General features: G+C 35.2%; 3 protein-coding genes across 3 annotated transcripts; 1 reads left to right on the forward strand and 2 right to left on the reverse strand.

Moving 5' to 3' along the window:
• The first annotated feature begins 5,376 nt into the window (after nucleotides 1-5,376).
• Nucleotides 5,377-7,215, forward strand: LOC145117000 (multiple organellar RNA editing factor 8, chloroplastic/mitochondrial-like). The gene is made up of 4 exons (XM_079053305.1): nucleotides 5,377-5,822; nucleotides 6,145-6,242; nucleotides 6,318-6,383; nucleotides 6,502-7,215. The coding sequence occupies exons 1-4, from the start codon at nucleotides 5,458-5,460 to the stop codon at nucleotides 7,023-7,025; spliced, it is 1,053 nt and encodes a 350-aa protein (XP_078909431.1). The 5' UTR covers nucleotides 5,377-5,457; the 3' UTR covers nucleotides 7,026-7,215.
• A 2,917-nt stretch (nucleotides 7,216-10,132) lies between these two features.
• Nucleotides 10,133-12,313, reverse strand: LOC145117757 (histone-lysine N-methyltransferase, H3 lysine-79 specific-like protein). Its single transcript, XM_079054069.1, has 6 exons — nucleotides 12,054-12,313; nucleotides 11,450-11,829; nucleotides 11,308-11,360; nucleotides 11,158-11,195; nucleotides 10,655-11,060; nucleotides 10,133-10,513 (listed from the first exon to the last, which is right to left on the reverse strand). Exons 1-6 carry the CDS (start codon nucleotides 12,068-12,070, stop codon nucleotides 10,322-10,324), a joined length of 1,086 nt encoding a protein of 361 aa, XP_078910195.1. The 5' UTR covers nucleotides 12,071-12,313; the 3' UTR covers nucleotides 10,133-10,321.
• Nucleotides 12,314-14,887: 2,574 nt separating this feature from the next.
• TBL31 (trichome birefringence-like protein (DUF828)) lies at nucleotides 14,888-16,707 on the reverse strand. The gene is made up of 5 exons (XM_079052009.1): nucleotides 16,329-16,707; nucleotides 16,046-16,217; nucleotides 15,771-15,970; nucleotides 15,529-15,675; nucleotides 14,888-15,462 (listed from the first exon to the last, which is right to left on the reverse strand). Exons 1-5 carry the CDS (start codon nucleotides 16,694-16,696, stop codon nucleotides 15,111-15,113), a joined length of 1,239 nt encoding a protein of 412 aa, XP_078908135.1. The 5' UTR covers nucleotides 16,697-16,707; the 3' UTR covers nucleotides 14,888-15,110.
• Nucleotides 16,708-19,551: the final 2,844 nt, after the last annotated feature.

Consider the following 19,551-nt stretch of genomic DNA (forward strand, 5'->3'; position numbering starts at 1 on the left):
AGTCACGTCTTTCTATTTTGATTATACTTTTGATGTATGAAAAACAAGAATTAAACAGATGTAAACCCTTTTCGTATATGTATTCAATGTAATGGTTGCGTTTACTATGATTACTATGATACAATTGTTGTGATACTACACATGACGTCATCCACCCCCGAACGTTTCCGTCATTCCGGTTTGGGGGTGTGACAGTTTTTTTCTCAATTATGTTAGTATATTTATAATTTTGTTGCAATATCAACCAAATGACCGGTTACCATCAATCTAGAACATTACATAATGAATGACATGACAATATTGTGACGTGGAAGCCACATCACACCTGATGGGTTTTACATGTAATAACGCGGATAAATCCTTATACACTTAAAGGGTACATGCAACCTATTAGATCTAGTCATACCACTATTGAAGTAACATTTTATTGAACAACAAGAACCCTATAACCCTAGCTAATTTCGAAATTTATAGAAGATCACATATCTTTTGATTGTTGTAGTAAACAATCAAACAATCCTTCTTGAAAAAAGCTCTTGGAAGCTAGCACCATAAATCTTGTGCCTCTGATGGTTCACACACAAACCCTAACAACTAGGAAACTTGAAGAGATGAGAGGAAAGTCACAAGGTTACCAAGAAGCTAGTAATTGATTCCGTTTTTGTTCAAGTATGTCATTACCTTCGTTTCGGTGATGACTAAGAAGATGATTTTCGTTCAAACCTTAGTGGTCATAAAGAATCGAGTCCGATTAATATAAATCTGCGAAGTGAGTTGATTGGTTCAGAGAACCATGTATTGTGTAGTGACGAAACTTCAATCAGAAGATTGAAGAAGGAAATGATCGAGGTAGTCAATAGAAGTATAACAGTCTTCATTAAAGGATTAAGAAATCATTAACTAGAAATTCTACCTACTATGAAGATATTATATCACATTAAAATATGAAGGAAGATTTATTCCGTGATAGTATTAGACTAATAGAGACAAGAGTCTGTTTTGTTGTGTGTCTTTTGCATTATGAAATCAATGGTCATTAGAATATGACCATTCGAGTTGTTATTATAGAAAAAGTGAAGACCTTATCTTAGGTTGAGTCTGTAACCCAAATTCAAGAAGGAGTAAGAGTCTGCAATGCGAATTGATTTTTCTTTAACTCAGAGATTAGGACAGAAAGTCCAATAGAGAATAAAAAGCGGGTGCAAGTTTGAGCACCACCATCAATTAAGAAGTCCAAGAGTTTGTTTAACAAGTCAAAGCGGAGCACCAAAAGCCATATGGAATTCCAGAAGCTCCAATGGAGAAATACGCGCAAGTATACTTGGACGAAATTGTTGCAAGACATGGTGTGCCACTAAAGATTATTTCCGATCGTGATACTCGCTTCACTTCTCATTTTTTTGGGAGAGTATGCAACGTGAATTGGGATCTCGGGTTGCTCTCAGCACAACTTATTATCCCCAGAAAATGTGGTACGTGCTCACATTTAACTAAACATCTTAATGTGTCAAAATAACATGTCCAAGTCTAGCATGCCACATAATAGAAGACTTAAGCAAGTGAGCGGAAGAATAAATAATTTCATTGATTTTAGGCTTATTAGTCATTACATGTAATTTAAATATTCCACCATCTGTATAACCCCTTGTCTACAAACATACCCTTTTTGTTTAATATAAACTTATTGGACCAAACACCAAGCAAAACCCATGTTTGTTCAACAACCATCCAAAGAATAAATTCTTCCGAAGCTCTGGAACATACAACACATCATTAAGTGTTAACTCTTTTCTAGGTGATACCATATCTGGATTATTTTAAACACCAAATTTAAGTGTTTAGAATCACAAGAATAACTTTTCGCCTCAACTTGGACAAAAACATAAGATATGCACAACTTTAAAGTTTTTTTTAAACCACTCCCTCTTTGAGCACTCGTATCAATCCATCACTAACTGGAGTTACCATCCATAGAGTTTACTTAGGAAGTCATTCCACTATGGATGGTGACATTTCAGAAATCATTTAAACACTAAATGTAATTATTTAGAATTATAATTTCTAGAAATATTTCTGCATCCGACTCGAATAAAACTCAAAAGATTATCAAATAGCCAAAACTATTGTCAAAATCTATAACCTTTTTTAGAAATTTATTTCAACAATTTTGAAAATTTGAAATTCTAAAATCAGAAAATTATGTATGAAATTCTGAAGGCTAAAATTGAATTTTTTATCAGTATTTGCCTTTGAAAACTAATTTTGAAGAGTGAAATCAGAAACTGAAAGCTACAATTCTTAATTCTAAAATATACAACTCGGAAGTTTGAAATCATGAATTTGATAACTACATTTATGAATTATGATATCTGAAAAATATAATGTTTGAAATTGATTTTAGGAATTTGGAATCTGACTCCCATGTTTAGCAGCTGAAATCTAAAATTCTGATGCATAAGACTAAAGCTGAAAATCTGATATAGAAATCTGAAGCAGAAAGCTTAAACTAAATTCTGAAATAAGAATTGTGATGTATAAATTTCTGATGAAGAAAAATTCTGATGCAAATATGATGCTTAACTGGTTTTAGAAATCTGATGTTGTTTTTCTTAGAAAACTAGTGTAAAACTGATTTTTGATACAAAACTGATACACATTTCTGATGTAAAAATATGAGGCACAATTATGATGAAAAATTGATACCACGTCTAATATAAAATATGATTCAGAAATCTGTTGATTTTCTGATGCAATATTTAATGCTGAAAATTTGATCTAGAAATTTGATTTGAAAAACTGATACAAAAAATGGTTTCAAATTCTTAAGCAAAACCAAGGTTGTAAAAATCGTTCGGCGGTAGCTCGGCGGTCGACTGACGATAAGCGATTAATTAGACTCGGCGGGGATTAATCGGCGATTAATCGGGGACCCTAAATTATTAATAAAATTATTTAAAAAATTAATATTTCCTAAAAAATTAAGTATTTGGAAATTTTAAATTTTAAAATTTTGAAATTTTAAAAATTTTAGTATAATATTTTAAAATTTGAAAGCTTAAAATTTTAAAATTTTAAAATTTTGGTGTAATATTTGAAAATTATTTTTTTTTGAATTTTTTAAATATTTCCCGCCTATGACCGCCGAGGACCGCCAAGGCCGCCAAGCCCGAGTTTGACCGATTTTGACCAATTTCCGCCAAGCACCCTAATCGTAATCGGTTCGAGGCCGCCAAACGATTAATCGCCGATTAATCGGCCGCCAAGGCCGATTTCTGCAACACTGAGCAAAACTGATGCTTAAATTCATATTTATGAAATATTAAAGCTGCTTCCAATGAAATCAATATGTTTTTCCAATTTCTGATGTTGTTTTGCATAATTTATAGTTGTTTTTCAGTTTCAGAAAGTTGTTTTTAAAAAAAACGATGATGTTTACAACATAAACTATTATAAATGCTGTTTTTCAACAAAGTTTGAGTTATTTTTCAATAAAAACTGCTATATATATTTTTTCCAACAAAACTGAAGCAATTTTTCAGCAATTAAAGTTGTTTTTAAGAAACAAAGTTGTTTTTCTATAAACTAAGATGTTTTTACAAAAAGCAAGAAAAAACTCAAAAAATGATTTATTTTTCTATTAAACTTAAGCAACAACAAAAATTAAAGGTAAATTTGTTTCGGATTTTTAGTTAATTTTGTACAAATGAATTTATTTTCAGATTGTAGGAATAATATTACGGAAATGTATGAAATCAAACATAAAAACTGAAAACGCCGAGGCCTGTTTTAACACGGTGTCCTTAAAACAAAATCATCCTACTACCAGATGTTTGTTTCCCAGGATACAACAACATGAAATGGTTCTTCTAGACCACCTTAACCATCAATAGGCATGGATTGTACCTTAGACATAACAAAAGAAAGAAGATGAACTAGAGAAGGAGAGAGTTTAATTGCATTTTTTGGTGTATTTCAAATGGTTGTCTTTATACTACAAACCATAACCAATAAAACAATTAATCCGACATTAAAGTGCAATTCATAACTGACATTATATTTAATATCGTGCTTAATTACGAGTTGTAACAAAAAATTAAACATCAATTTCCAATTAAACATCATTCAACCCTTCAATTTTGATGATTAATTTCAATTCACAAATTATTTTTCCAAAAGATTTCTTGTACATTTCAACAATAATACAATATTTTTCATACATTTCACAATTAATACAATATATATATATATATATATATATATATATATATATATATATATATATATATATATATATATATATAGGGAAGGGTTATTTGGAAAACAAAAAAACCCTAAAAATTATAAAAATGCATAAAAAAATACCAAGACATCACAAAACTTTTTTTTGAATTTTTTTATCAAAAAATCGCAGCATTTTTTACAATTTCGCTGAAAAAAAAAATCAAATTTTTTTTTGTAAAAAAAAAAAATTCAAAATTTTTTTTCAACGCTTTTGACCTAAAAGTTGCGATTTTTTTGATAAAAAAATTCAAAAAAAAGTTTTGTGATGTCTAAGTATTTTTTTTATGCATTTTAATGATTTTTAGGGTTTTTTGTTTTCTATAGAACCTAAACCTATATATATATATATATATATATATATATATATATATATATATATATATATATATATATATATATAACAAAAATCAACTTAGTTATGAATAGTAAATTTTTGCCTTTTAAACTCTAGTAATAATAGTTCTGGGTTTTAGACTTTGGCTACAAAAATGGTCCCATGCAATATTTTTCTTACAGAAATGGTATGTGTTACTCTTTGCGTTCGAGACTTTAACCACATGACTTTTGTATGTTGGTAAATTTGGTTCCTTTGAAGAAAAATAAAATACAAAACTATCATTATAATTACAGAAAAGATCCATGTGTAAATTTTTTCTTTACAGCAAGCAAATGTTCTATGTGTTTAAAAAAAATTCGTATGTTTGCAGGTTTGATCCTCATATAGAAAATAAATTACCACATCGTCCCTGTAATTTACATAAATGGTATCTGTGGAGATTTTTTTATAGAAATGGTACTTGTGTTTAAATAATACACTCTTTAGGTAGGTTTGAGACTTTGACCACAAGACTTTATATGTTGGTAAATTTGATCCCTTTATAGAAAATAAATTACAAAACTATACTTTAATTCATAGAAAAGGTCTATTATATGCAGCTTTTTTACATCAAATGGTCTATGTCTTTAAAAAAAATTGGAAAAGTTGTCTATTCTTATAGAAAATTTACATATTACGGTTCTGCATGCAAAAACAGACATTACAATTTATGAGGTTGACAAAGACGATTAAAAATTATCGATGGGTAAGAAAGTATAAATAACCCCCGCGGCACTCCCTTCCCCTTATCCGGTTGACATCTAGGGTTTTACACCCAAGAACTATCAAAAACCCTGAATATGGCTACTCGTGTTCTCGTTCGCTCTCTCATCTCCACAGCTAATCAAACCTTAATCTCTCGTTTCTATACCACCAGTTCCTCCTCCTCTATTCTCCGCATCCGCCCTCTTTTGGTTGTTGCCAACAATCTCCGCCACGTCTCACTGGTTGCTACCGGGATCCGTCCTTTTTCTACGAGTCTGACCAGATCTTCTCTAAACGACTCGAATCCTAATTGGTCTAATCGTCCCCCTAAGGAGACGATCCTTCTTGATGGGTGCGATTTTGAACACTGGCTTGTTGTGGTGGACAAGCCTGAAGGCGAGCCTACTAGAGATGAGATCATTGACTCCTACATCAACACCTTAGCGAAAGTCGTTGGAAGGTACTGCTTTAGATTTTGTCAATTTCCATACAAATTCGGCTGTTTGCTCTCTATTTATGCCAGTGGAATTCTTGAATTCTTGAGATTATGTATTGGATGGTTTACAATTCAGTCTAACATCTAAATTATGCCTTTCGTTCAATATCATCCATCTCAGTATAAAGCTATACAATATTAGTTTGTAGGATATTACAGCCTTAAGTCCTTATAGGACTAATCGGATTAGTTTCATTGCAAACTTTCACAGGAAGTAACTGTAGATTGTGACATTGTGTATATATGATATTCATGATTTCTGGGATTAATTCTACTGTGTTTCTAGCTATGACGAAGCAAGAATGAAGATTTATTCAGTTTCAACTAGATGCTATTATGCTTTTGGAGCCCTTGTGCCTGAAGAAGACTCATATAAGATAAAAGGTGATAAGAGTTAGCTGTTTCTTTCTGTCAAATTCTCTGGTTTATGATTTAACCTTTTCTGTTTATTTTTGTTAGAGTTACCTGGTGTCCGTTGGGTGCTTCCTGATTCATATTTGGATGTCAAAAACAAAGATTATGGAGGTATCACATTCCATCTACTCTTTATTATTTTCATACCAAATGCCATTCTTATGGATCCTGGTGTATGATGCTTTATGCTTATAAAATAAAAGCTCATTGCATTTGTCATTTGATATAGGGGAACCATTTATTGATGGAAAGGCTGTTCCATATGATCCAAAGTATCACGAGGAGTGGATCAGAAACAATTCTCGAGCAAATGAAAGGAACAGAAGAAATGACAGGCCTCGCAACTTTGATAGGTCAAGAAACTTTGATAGGAGAAGAGAAAACATGCAGAACAACCGCCTACCACCCGGTGGGTCCATGGGTGGACCACCACCACCACTCAATGCTGGTGGTGGCATGGGAGGACCACCACCACCACACCATGGTGGTGGTGGTGGTCAACCTAATTGGGGTCCTCCTCGTCCAAGTTACCACGGAGGACCACCAAACATGGGTGGTGGGATGCCGCCACCAAACATGAGCGGACAAAATTACCAGCAGCAGCCAAGGTATGGAGGACCAAATGGTGGAGGTATGGGTTATCAATCTGGACCAGGGCCAAACAATTATGGATCAAATGTAGGTGGTGGAAACCCGTATCAGAGTGAGGGTATTCCTGGAAGAGACATGCCTATTTCACAGAACTATCAGTGAGCATATAATAGATATTGGAATCTAATTCAATTTTCTTTTAATTAAGTAGAAGACATGTTGATTCTCAGTCTAGTAGTTCATAAGATGGTTATATTATTGTGGTTTTACTTGTTTTGAGAATCACGTTGCTTAACTTATCATGTATAGCTTTGTTCACCACTAAAGTTTGGTTGGTTTTGTTGATCTTGCATCTATGTGTTTACAAATGGTGTCATTATAATTTCGTTGTGAGCAAATAGTTACAGCCACTTCAGCTAATCATGTATAAATCCTGAGAATTCTTGAAGCTATTAGAGAGTGAATTTGGCTAAGAAATGAAAACTGTATTTCTGATGATAATAAGGGTACATTCACATCACCATATTTTGTTTGAGTTCTATATATAATAATTATATATAAAAAGATTGATTGGAACTTCTTGTCAAATCTTGTTAACAGAGCCGGTCCAAACACTTTTTGGGCTTGCGACGAGAGAAAAATAAAAGCCCTCAAAAACACATTTCACAACAATTAGAGAGTTGTTTAATTGTGGTTATTTTCTCTACTTATTCCATAGAAACTTCAAAAATCACTTTAACAACGATTAAAGAAATAAATAGCAACAAAATAAAATGCAAATAAAACACAACATACCCAGTTTACCATTCGCTGTCATAACTAATAAAATGAGAAATAAAATGACAATTGACATATTTAATCTCAAACTATGAACTAATAATACACACAAATCAATAGACTGCATTCTTTGTAGAGTTGCAACTATGTTAAACTGTCAGTCAATTTGTCCAATTTAGTCATTAAAGAAACCATTTCACAGTTCATAATAGTACATTTTTATTTATGCGATGAATTATTCAAAAATTTGACCATTAAATATAAAACCAATTCTAGATAAACATCAAAACCAATTCACATTTTCAATAAAAAAATAATTCATAACCCAACACTAGTTAGGTTGCCATTCATATTAAAGATAAAATCAATTCACATGTTAAAATTTTATAATTGGCATATTCTAATTTCAAAATAATAAAATTTCAAAACCCAAATTGAGTCAAATTACATTTTCTTTCCGGTTATGACCTTAGAAACAAAAACCATTAATTTTTTTTAGGATGGACAATATGAGTAAGGTTCTTGGAATGAAACTTTGGAATGAATTCTGTGCATGATTCAAGATAGAAACAAAAACCATTAATTCTGTGCATGATTCAAGATATATAAACAAAATCATTCATTTCTTTTCGTTAGGACCTTAGAGACGGGCAACCTTCAAAGGGATAAACATTTTTTTTCCATAGAGTGATAAGAAGACGATTTGATTTCTCATTTCATATCATTTTCTTCTTTTGACAACTCTCGTTTTTTATTTTAATTTCCGTGTTTCGATACCATGCATTTCTTCTTCGGTTTTTAATCTCTTGTTTATCCAATTCTCAAAAGTGGAAATATTTATGTAGCACAATACAATATCTGATGCGTTAGGGTCCATTAAACTATTTTCTTCAACGAATAACATTGATAAGATAAGACTAATATGCAACATGAACTTAAACTTGTAGGCCCCCGTAGACCCTTGGCAATCGCTTATATTATCCTCTGAACCAGACCCACTCGTTAATTGGAATGGAATGTTTGCATGAGTTTTATGTATTCCAAAATTTAATTAATAAACTTTACTATCATAATATGTGTAGCAAGTATACGAATTTTATATATATGTTGAAACATGGTAATTATAACTAATTCAAAGTTATTATTTATATATTTAAAAAAACTTACCGTTATATGTATGTTTTTAAACGCTAGATATTATATATAGTTAGAGAAATTTATCTATTTTCGGGTCTAACCATAATTTGAGTTTGTTTATTTCGATAGATCGGGGATTGATTGGGGAAGGGTTGGGATATGTCCAAAATCCGGAGGGGAGATGATTCAGTTCCCCGCACCCGTGGGGGATGAGCATAGTGATTGGGACGAGGTAAGAGACTCGGGGACGAGGGCAGGGATGACCAACCCGGCCCCATCCACGACTCGTTTCCATCTATAATTGTGACCCATAAATGTCGTTTTTACTGGTAATGTCCTATTTTTTTGTCCTAAAAAAATTACCTAATTTTTTTTTTAAAAATGTCATTGTGACAAATGTTTCTCTTTTCTCTTATTTTCATCATTCTCATCCACAACACATGAAACCTAATATTTTTCATTCCTTCCAACTTACTTAATTTTTTATTTTAAAAGAAACACAAACTAATTCACAAAATAGTAAAAAAAAAATACAAAACAAATTTACAAATTAAAAACATATAAACACATTTTAGTAGAACTTTTTATGCATGAATTACAATTAACCAATATATATATATATATATATATATATATATATATATATATATATATATATATATATAGAGAGAGAGAGAGAGAGAGAGAGAGAGAGAGAGAGAAATCCTTTTCTTCCGCGATATCTCTTCATGCAAGGAGTTGTTCCGCCGGCGATACCTCCTTCACCCCGCCATGAGTTGTGACCAACTCTGTTCGCCCTTAGATTCTATAGTTTAGTCAGGGAGCGCAACTTTCATTCGATTTCGGTTCTTTTTTTGGGACTGAAAAAACTATTTGATTTCGGTTTGGGTTTTCAAACACAAAAGAACCAAACGCAAATGGTTTTTTAACCAAAAAAAAAATGAAACTATATCATAGAAAAACCGAAATCAAATAGTTTTTCAAGAGAAAAACTAAGATTAAATCATACAAAACTGAAACCAAATGGTTTTTCAAAAAAAAAAATACCGAAATTTGCAGTTTCACATCAATATATGTATCGATATAGATGTTTGTTTGAAGAGAATAAAAGATTATAAATTTTAATATATTAATTTTTTTCGATAAAAATAAGGCCTAAAAATAAAATAGAAAAATAAAATGGATAGTGGTCGCAGTGATGAGATTTTTATGAAAATATGAGTGGTTTTTCTAACACAATTTAATACTCGTGATCAAACGGATAAAAGTGACAAAATATAATGTTTTTTATGTTATTAGCCCTTTATCCAAGACTAAAAATTGATTATCTATGAATCAAAACTGCAATAATCAGATTGAAACCATCATTCACCTTCGAATCACATAACATCATTTGCCTCCAGAACTATCATCAAAGTTGTGCATACAAAGGTCTTGTAACCACCACAAAAACTCTTGGATCTAATAATCAACTACCCTGGCTTATGTTTATAGTTAAAAGTCTGCATCCAACAAGTGTTTTTACTTTTTACCCCCTCACAAGGTTAAGCAGATGAATGATTAGGTGGCATAGTTGTCAAAATCTCTGCTTTCTTGTTCTTGACTTCACGAATTTGATCAGCAAGAGAAATATCGTCTTTCTTTATGTCTCTCTTCAAAATCTCAAGGTCAAGTCTTTCCCAAGCTCTTTGATCTCGACTACTAAGCTGCTCATTTACAGATCTTTTCCTGTGAATCTGCCACCCAACAAAAAAAAAAAAAGATACTTAAAAGTTCTTTTGTCTGTGCAAAAACATAAATACCCTCATCATAGAAATAATCCCAAAAAGCTTCATGATTTTTTTTCAAAAAAATGATGTTGAATTACAAGCTTTTACCTTTGTTAATCTCTCTTTCAGTTTCAAATCCTCAGCTGCTGCCAACTCCTCTTTTTCTTCTTTTGATTTCTTCTTCACTAACCCTTTTACTTTCGCCACCCGTTTCTTTAAAGTAAGCTTCACCTTTTCAGCTTTTGCTTTTGCTCTTCTCTCAGCTCGTATTTGTGCCATTTCCTTTGCTTTTGCCACGTCAGCAGCACGTTGAAGCTGTTGAAGAACAATCTCTCTTTCAATCTTCTCATAGCTGTCCCAATCCAATTCTTTCTGACCATGTCCTCCATTTTTAGCAGCTTTTGCAATGCTTTCAGCCCACAATGATATAAACCTCTCACCTGATCTTTTTATCTTCAATCTCTCTCTCCATTGTTTTGTAATTGTTTTGCGTATTTTTGCCTTAGTTTCCTCACTGCAGATACATATATGCATATATGTAAATCACTATGTTTTATGGAATTATGCATTTTGATCTCTTTATAGCTAAAAGTGGGAATTGATAATTATACCTAAGAGTTCGAGGACATTCAGACATTTTCTTTCTTACCTGAAAAACACAAGCATCTATAAGTGAAAGACCACTATAATGCAAGAAAATTATGTGGGACCTATGTTTAAATAATATATTTAAACCAACAGCCCCTTACATGACTTCACACCTTGGGGTCTTTTAAAGCTTCTTTAGTTCTCTGACTGATCAACTCACGAGTCCCTGTATGACACAACTTTACAATTAATTCAAGGTTTCAAGTATTCAACCCTTATGGATTTTGGTATCCTATTTACTAAAAGATTCTATACCTGCAGTGTGTTTCTTCCCTTTGTTCCATGGAATTCTTCCCTTGTTTGCTAATCCAATTTTCATCCTTCTTTCCATTTCGTTCTTATCTTTATCTGATCTTTGTTCGATAAAAAAGTTATCTGAATCTGTCTTTTTTGCCGAAGATTCCCTTTCAAGGTAGCTGGAATTAAGTTGATTTCTTGATTCCAAGAAGTTTGATGCCTTATTTGGATGAGTATTGCAGTGAAATAATCTACGTAATTGACCTTCTCTGGAAGAACTAACAAATACCAATTTGGGAGATATACTGTAATCCAGCCGCGCCACAAAATGATAAAAAGATTGTGAAGAACAGGTGTTTGGGACCAGACTGTTGTTTGCATAAGTAACAGATAAATTCCTGAAGAAAGAAACTATCGTCAGCAGTAGAATAACCTTATTTAAAGGACACATTAACTGTGTTCAATTTGATACATAATCGACTAACAAAGCAATAAACATTGTAACATACAATTGACGAATAAATTAGAGCGTACCCACATAAACATACATATAGAGAGTTAACAGAATCGTGGTTTGGGATGAAGGAATTAGAAGGGGGGGGGGGGGGGGGGGTGAGCTTACAAAGGAGAGGACAGCATCTCTGAGGCAAATGGTCGAACAGTTGGTAGTCAAACATCGAGATGGAGGAATGAAGTAAACTGTTTATGGTTTCAAATATAAACCGAATTGCTGATATGTGTACGTCGATTCATCGGTAGATGAGAATCACCTGGTAGAATTTATGACGAACCAGTCGTTAGTGATATGACTGGATAGGGAGACGAACCAGACGTTTTTTCACTCGCAACTGCTCTTCTCAAACCCTGAAGGCGTACCCTGTTTGGCCTGTTTTAAGCAGTTTCTTGTTATGGCACTTCAACTCCAAAACTTTGTATTTATGCTAATGTCACCCCTCAACTTGATTGATTGAAAATTTTAGGTTGCGTTTAGTTACGGAAAAACAATTTTCATTTTCCGTTTTTTGTTTTCCCTTTTCGATTTTCGTTTTCCGTTTCCATTTTTCATTGAAAAATTTAGAAAACGTGTGTAGTTAAACTTATTCATTTTTCATTTTCAGTTTTAGAAAATTAGAAAACGTGTTTAGATGTGTATTTTTCTATCGGTTTTCATTTTTAGAAAACGGTAGCGGTGGTAGGGTGTGGGTGGGGGTGGTGACGGTAGCGGGTCGGCGGCGGTGGTGGTGATGACAGGCGATGGTGGCGGCGACGGCAATTGTGTCAGTGGTGGTGATGGCGGCGGCAACGGTGGTGGTGATGCTAGTGACGGGTTAGTGGTGGTGTTGGTGGTGATGGTGATGGTAGGTCGGTGATTGTGGTGGTGGTGTTGGGTGGGTGGGGGTGCGAGTGTGTGTTTGTGGGTGGGTGTGTGTGTGGGTGGGTATGAATGTGTGTGTGTGTGTTTGTGGGTGGGTGTGTGTGTGGGTGGGTATGTATGTGTGTGTGTGTTTGTGGGTTGGTGTGTGTGTGTGTGTGTGCGGGTGGGTGGGTGTGTGTGTGTTTGTGGGTGGGTGTGTGTGGGGGTGGGTATGTATGTGTGTGTGTTTGTGGGTGTGTGTGTGTGTATGGGTGGGTATCTATGTGTGTGTGTGTGTTTGTGGGTTGGTGTGTGTGTGTGCGGGCGTGTGTGTGTGTGGGTGGGTATGTATGTGTGTGTGTGTGTGTGTTTGTGGGTTGGTGTGTGTGTGTGTGTGTGCGGGTGGGTGTGTGTGGGGGTGGGTATGCATGTGTGTGTGTGGGGGGGTGGGTATGTATGTGTGTGTGTGGGGGGGTGGGTATGTATGTGTGTGTGTATGTGGGTGAGGGGTGTTAAGGTGGGGGTAGGTAGAGGTGGATGGGGTGGGAGTGGGTGTATGTTTATATTTTAGAAAAATTTTGGAATTAGAAAAATGTGGAAAACAATGATTATCAGTTTTCCAAAAATTTCCAACTTCTTTGTAATTTTAGAAAACGGAAAATTTTCCGTGAAAAATTTAGAAAAATAGACGAACTAAACGCGTTTTCAAAATTCTCATTTTTCTTGGAAAATTTTTCCGGAAAACGGCCCATTTTTCCGCAACTAAACGCAGTCTTATCATTTGTAATTATTTACATTCTAATTCTAAAACTATATGTAAAAAATGTGGTACTAATGTATGTAGGATGAAAGTTCATTTGAAATTGTCGTTAAAAAGCCAAACAAAAACCATCTAATATGCGAGAAAATTTGCTTGGATCGAATTTGAAAAAAGAACAATGGGAATAAAGTGGCAAACTGGTGGGGTCATTTAAATTTGAAGGTTGAATCTGTCATTTAATAAAATTAAAAAGAGGGTTATAATGAGCAAAATCCAAAATAGCAAATGGATCCCTTTACTTTCTGGATTTTACAAATTAAAATTCTATCCCACACCATTCAAGAAAACAACCAACACTGCCACTCTCGCTACAATCTTCACTAGGATTTCTGTAGTTGAATGAATCCCTCCGATAAGTCATCGAACCTTTCACCCAGAACAGCTGTCTGAAATCGTTCTAACAACTTCCATCCGTCACCCAGACGTCCTTGACGCCGTTACCCGTTAGATCAATCGCCGACCATGATCTCAACCAACACAAACTATTTATACGCAGCCTGGTTGGGAACAACCACCGACAAACTCCGCGCTTTATTTGCTACATATGCCATTGTGATTGTCGATAAGGTTACCGGAAATAGTCAAGGCTACGGTTTTGTTACGTATAGAGATGGCGCGTTAATGGCTTTAATGGAACCTAGCAATCAAATTGATGGGAGAATGACTATTACTCGGCTTCGTTGATTGATGGAGGGTGCTATGGCGAATTCACAAACCAACCCTAGATGTGTCGTTCGTTGATTGATGGAGGGTGCTATGGCTTCGTTGATTCATCCGATGGGCATCAACTCAATTGTGGATTTGCTGATGATAATAAAAGAGGAAATCTTAGCGGTATGCCTTCACCACCAGCTGCCACCACCGCGCCCCCCCAAGTTCAAGGATCAGGTGATGGTGCTCAGCCCTAATTAAGTAATGAATTTGAACCAGAAAAGCTCAATGCAGGGTTCTTTTGCATCACATTTTGGTGGTGGAGGACCTGGTGGCGCTTCTTCTTATGGTGGATTACTTATTTTAATTTGTTTAGGTAACTACCATTCTTTATAATTGTGGTGAATGATTACCATGCATGTTGCTCTTTTGAACACTAGTTATGTATCAATATGCTTTTCTATGAGTTCATAATGGAAGTAGTCATCGTATCTAGTGGCTTGTTAGTTTCTTTTGCGTACTTACACATTGTGTGTTTTAAGAACACTTATGTCCCTTAATTGTAAAATATATTGCCACAGCCTTAGAACCAAATGTTTAATAAACTAATGTTCAACAAAATAAGCTCAAGAACGTAAAAACATAAAGTAAAAACCTCCTTGATTAGTTGAACAAAGTTTACAGAGGTTAGCACTACTTTAGCTCCATTGACGCTTGTGTATGAAGATTGAGATGTGTTCTTGAATCCTTCAGTCTTCCTCCCAAATTTTCAATTTATAACCCTCATTTCCTCTCCAAAAATTGTTTTTAAATACAAAGTTATCAAAGTACTTTTCTCTATTCTACAAATAATATCAAGAAACACGATAATCCTGTAACAAAACCGCATACAAAATTTCATTCCACGTGTCAGGAATTCCCGGTAAACACCAATGAATGCAATCCGCATAGTTTTTCGGATCTGATCTTTGCACTTTTGTCAACAATTTCCCTTTCCTTTCACCATAAACCGATGCATGACCATCTTTCCTATACTCCGACAATTGGGTAATATTTAATAATCTCACATCAACCCTCAACTTTCCCAAAACATCTTTAACAATCCCCATAATATCAAGATTTGAACCGGTTCCCCAATACGGTCTTTGTATAGGTTCCGATTCACCGAAACAGTTCCCATCATCTCCATTCTTCCACTCCCAGCTCCTGTAATATCCGATTTCACCTTTTCATTATCAATCATTGACAAGGGTATTGACGTAAATTACTCACCATAAGTGTGTTGGAGACATAGTCATGAAGAAAACTTTCTGTGATTGAGAATTAATACTGGCTTCGATCCACTTTCCCCAAGTTTCCATTGCTATTTTGTACGCTATGGTTACATTATACTCCTCAACATGTCCAAGATCACCATACCTGAAATGTTTTTTAGTATTTTACATACACAAAATAGGAAAAAGTTTTGATTTTTGAAGTTTGTGTGGATCTTGAAAAGGTGATCAAGAACTAACGTGACATTGATCGTGGGTTTATACATCCACCATACGTAGCTTTCGTAGACCAATATATCAACTCCTTCCCATTGTTTACTGTGGTTAGATATCGAGTCAAGTCTGACTAATCGTTTCATCACTGTGTGATTCGTTGCATGATCTGAAATAGACTCGACTAGAAATGGAGCCCAGTAGAACTCAATAGATGCATTGTATTCCTAAAACATTACCAGTAGAAATTGCGTAATGTACAACAACAACTGCATAAGATACATGTGTTTACAACAGATTACCTCAGCTCTGAAAATCTTTCTTGGAGGGTCTCTTCGAAGAGACTTCTTGCCTTCAGGAATCACAGATTGCACCAAACACACCATCGAGTCAAACATGCTTCTTTGAACCGAGTCCCCTACGAACATGAGTCTTTTGTCCCTCAAAATCTCCAACAATTTCAAAGCATTGAACCTATCAAAAACACATCAATTGTCAAAATCAAAACAAAGAAGTCGAATTTAAGGGGCTGTTTATTTTTGAAGAGGCAAAACTGTTTGTTTTTGAGTTTTGAGTTTGACCGACCTTGGTAAATTGCATCCATCTGGTTGCCATTTCCACTTCTGATATGACGAATCGGGCCTCCCGTTTTTCTGGCAGGTCACTTGTTTGACCAAAAGCGGGCAGCTTTCTTCTGTGTAAAGCGGGTACGACCCGTTTCCCTGAACCCATTTCCCTTCAAAGATATTGCAGCCGTCTTTTATGGTTTCTTCATCGGAGACACGAATGGGTGGTCTGATGACACGATAACCACCACTCAGTGGCCGGAAAAAGGCGCAGGTGTGGTGGCTGTTTTGTAAATTGTCCAAGACAATTCGCAGGGACCCGAGGAAAAGAAGTGATGCGAGTGCAGCCGGGAATAGGTAGTGGGTCCGGAAGGGTAAATTTGTCATTTGCACTTGTAGAGTAGTGTTTGAAGTAGTGGAATGAAGGAAAGGTAGGTTTTATTTATGTTGGTAGTGAGTGAGAGTTGACTTGGGTTGGAAGCAAGAGATGACAAGTTATTCATGCAACAACCGGTTGGTGATTAGTGAGACTTCAAGTCTGGTGTTTGTATGTGTTAATGAGGTTTGTTTAAGAAAGTATCATTGTTTTATATTTGTTTATTGGTTGTAAGATCTTGTGATTTCTATTATTTATATAAATAACATGATTAGTTAGCATGTTAATTTTAGTAATCTCCGATCAAATTTAATTATTTGAAATTTGACAACGCCTGTCTAATTAAGTGTAGATTAAGCTTTTGGCAGTTTCTTGAAATCAATAAAATATTAAAATTTCTTTCTTATGAATTTTGAGTGCCTTGTGTTCGAGTTAATTGTAAAGTAGATAGATCTAAACCGGGTTGGAGCCGGTCCTGAACCTGGTTTAAAATTGGTTCGTTTCTAAACCCACTTTAAACAGCATGCAAATTTAGGATTCTAGTTTTAAAAAATGTTGATATAATTGGACATTGTTTTAAGTTGAAAAAGAAGTTTTGACTTAGACCGGAGGGTATTGGAGGAAAGCTTCCATCACTTTTTGTGGGTCATACCCCAATTTCCCTCACTTTCCTTTCCCTCACCTAAAACCCAAGGAATGGGTGGGAAAAGCTTCCCTCATTTTTTTTTTTTTTTAAATAAAATTAATTTTTTTTATGATTTATAATTTTTAAATTAATACTAAACATAAAATTTAATTAAAAATAAAAAGCATTTCATTAATTAAAATAAAAATTACATTAAACCTAATATTTAAATAAGTAGAAAAAAAAAACGCAAACAAAAAATCAAACAACCCACAACATAGAAAACATAATTAATATCCTAATTTTATATAAACCAAAATATGTCACTCGGAATCATCGTCCTCGTCATCGCCCTCATCGTCCTTGTCATCGTCTTGATCGTCTTCATCATTCTCCCCAGCGTCACTCTCGTCGTCGGAATCATCACTCTCGACGAACATATCAGAATCCTCGTCTGCTTCGTCAAACAAATCATCGTGAGAAAACTCTAACGGGGGCTGAATATGAGCCCTATAAATGTGCTCCACCAAATCAGCACGAAGGGCCTGATGAATGTCGCGATTATGTACTTCTCTTCTATTCATCCTATACTCTTGTGTACCAACGGCTACTCCTTCGACATTTGACAAAACTTCATTTTCGTTGTACCGGCATATCGCTCTTCTTTCGTCTTCAAGAATCATATTATGCAATATGATACATGCATACATTACGTGTTGTAACCTTTTCACTTCATATGACCTTGCCCCGACCGTTAGTACTTGCCAACGTCTCTTAAGTACACCAAATGTTCGCTCCACATCCTTCCTGGCTGACTCTTGCGCCTCTTTAAACTTTTTCCTTTTCGGGTCGTTAGGACATGTAAACGATTTCACAAAAACAGACAATGGAGGATATATACCGTCAGTAAGATAGTATCCACGCTTATATGCTACCCCATTTGCTTGAAAAGGTACATCGTGCGACTTTCCAAGGTAGATATCGTTGAATACCGGCGACTGGTCTAGCACATTGATGTCATTGTTTGCACCAGTTGGACCAAAGAATGCATGCCATATCCAAAGATCATGTGATGCGATAGCCTCTAGAATGATCGTCGGCTCTTCACGTCATGCGTTGGGGCATACTGACCAACTCCAATGCATGCAACCGATACTACCTAGCATTCTAGGGAATCCATGCTTGCCTTCATGCACCGTGTACAATTGGTGGATATCGTTGATAGTTGGTTTGCGCAAATATCGTTGCCCATAAACCAAACAGATCGCTTTGCAGAACTTGTACACACACTCCCGCACGGTACGCTCTGACATCCTAAAATACTCGTCCCATTTGTCTGCGCCCATGCCGTATGCTAGCTGACGAATTACAGTCGTGCATTTTTGAACGGGAGAGAAACCTTTTATCCGCCTTGCATCCATTTTCCATTGGAAATATGGAAAGCGGCCTTACAAATCGCCAACAATACGTAAGAATAGTTCCTTCCTCATCCGGAACCGACGTCGAAACTTTACAGCGTAGATGGCGTCATCTGCAAAATAATCTTCTACAAGACGATCGTGTCCGGCTTCGTGATTTCTACGCAACCGCGACTTTCTTGGTTTAGATCGTGCACGTGATGTTTCGCCTAGTCGGTTTTGATAGTATGCAACCGTTTCGCCATGACGGAACCGATAAACTTAGCCTCCTCTACAGCCGTCGAATCGGATGATGAAGATGATGACATTTTGACTAATATTTTTTGGAGAGAAGAAAATAAAGGGAATAGAGGTTTTTTTGAATGTGGATTGAAGGTAAATAATTGGGTATTTATAGGTGTTTAAAAAGTTAAAAAAACAAAAACAAAAAAAATGGGTCTTAAATGCATATACCCGTTAGTAAAAAAAAGATTTTTTTTTAACCGTTAACCAACGGCTAGTTTAAGGGAAAAAAGAAAAAAAAAATATTGGCCAATCATCGACAGAGAGAAAACGCGGGAGAGCCTCCCCTCACCTGTTCCCGCGCCACCCTTCCCCGCACCGACGGGGCGGTGTTCTGCCGGGCGGGAAGCTTCCCGTGGGGCTTCCCTGCATCCATTCCGTCTGACCTTAAGAGTTATAGTTGGATAAGGTGGGTCTTTTTTTTTTCTAAATATTAAAATAGAGTAAAAGTAAAAAGGAAAAAGAAAATTTTAAGCAGATAGTACAATTATGATTTTGCTTGGACTAGGGACCATACGGTAAGAAAATAAAGTTATAGGGT

Source organism: Lactuca virosa, chromosome 5, assembly GCF_052849685.1.
Source record: "Lactuca virosa cultivar CGN04683 chromosome 5, Lactuca_virosa_CGN04683_v6, whole genome shotgun sequence".
NCBI classification, from domain to species: Eukaryota; Viridiplantae; Streptophyta; class Magnoliopsida; order Asterales; family Asteraceae; genus Lactuca; species Lactuca virosa.

Excerpts from the sequence above, each read along its gene's own strand:
- LOC145117000 (XM_079053305.1), top strand. The coding sequence starts at position 5,458 with ATGGCTACTCGTGTTCTCGTTCGCTCTCTCATCTCCACAGCTAATCAA. Across the intron at positions 5,823-6,144 it reads TTAGCGAAAGTCGTTGGAAG|CTATGACGAAGCAAGAATGA; the intron begins GTACTGCTTTAG and ends CTGTGTTTCTAG. Across the intron at positions 6,384-6,501 it reads CAAAAACAAAGATTATGGAG|GGGAACCATTTATTGATGGA; the intron begins GTATCACATTCC and ends CATTTGATATAG.
- LOC145117757 (XM_079054069.1), bottom strand. Across the intron at positions 11,361-11,449 it reads AGGGAAGAAACACACTGCAG|GGACTCGTGAGTTGATCAGT; the intron begins GTATAGAATCTT and ends TGTGTCATACAG. Across the intron at positions 11,061-11,157 it reads GAATGTCCTCGAACTCTTAG|TGAGGAAACTAAGGCAAAAA; the intron begins GTATAATTATCA and ends ATGTATCTGCAG.
- TBL31 (XM_079052009.1), bottom strand. The coding sequence starts at position 16,696 with ATGACAAATTTACCCTTCCGGACCCACTACCTATTCCCGGCTGCACTC. Across the intron at positions 15,971-16,045 it reads GAAAGATTTTCAGAGCTGAG|GAATACAATGCATCTATTGA; the intron begins GTAATCTGTTGT and ends GTAATGTTTTAG. Across the intron at positions 15,676-15,770 it reads AAACCCACGATCAATGTCAC|GTATGGTGATCTTGGACATG; the intron begins GTTAGTTCTTGA and ends AAAACATTTCAG.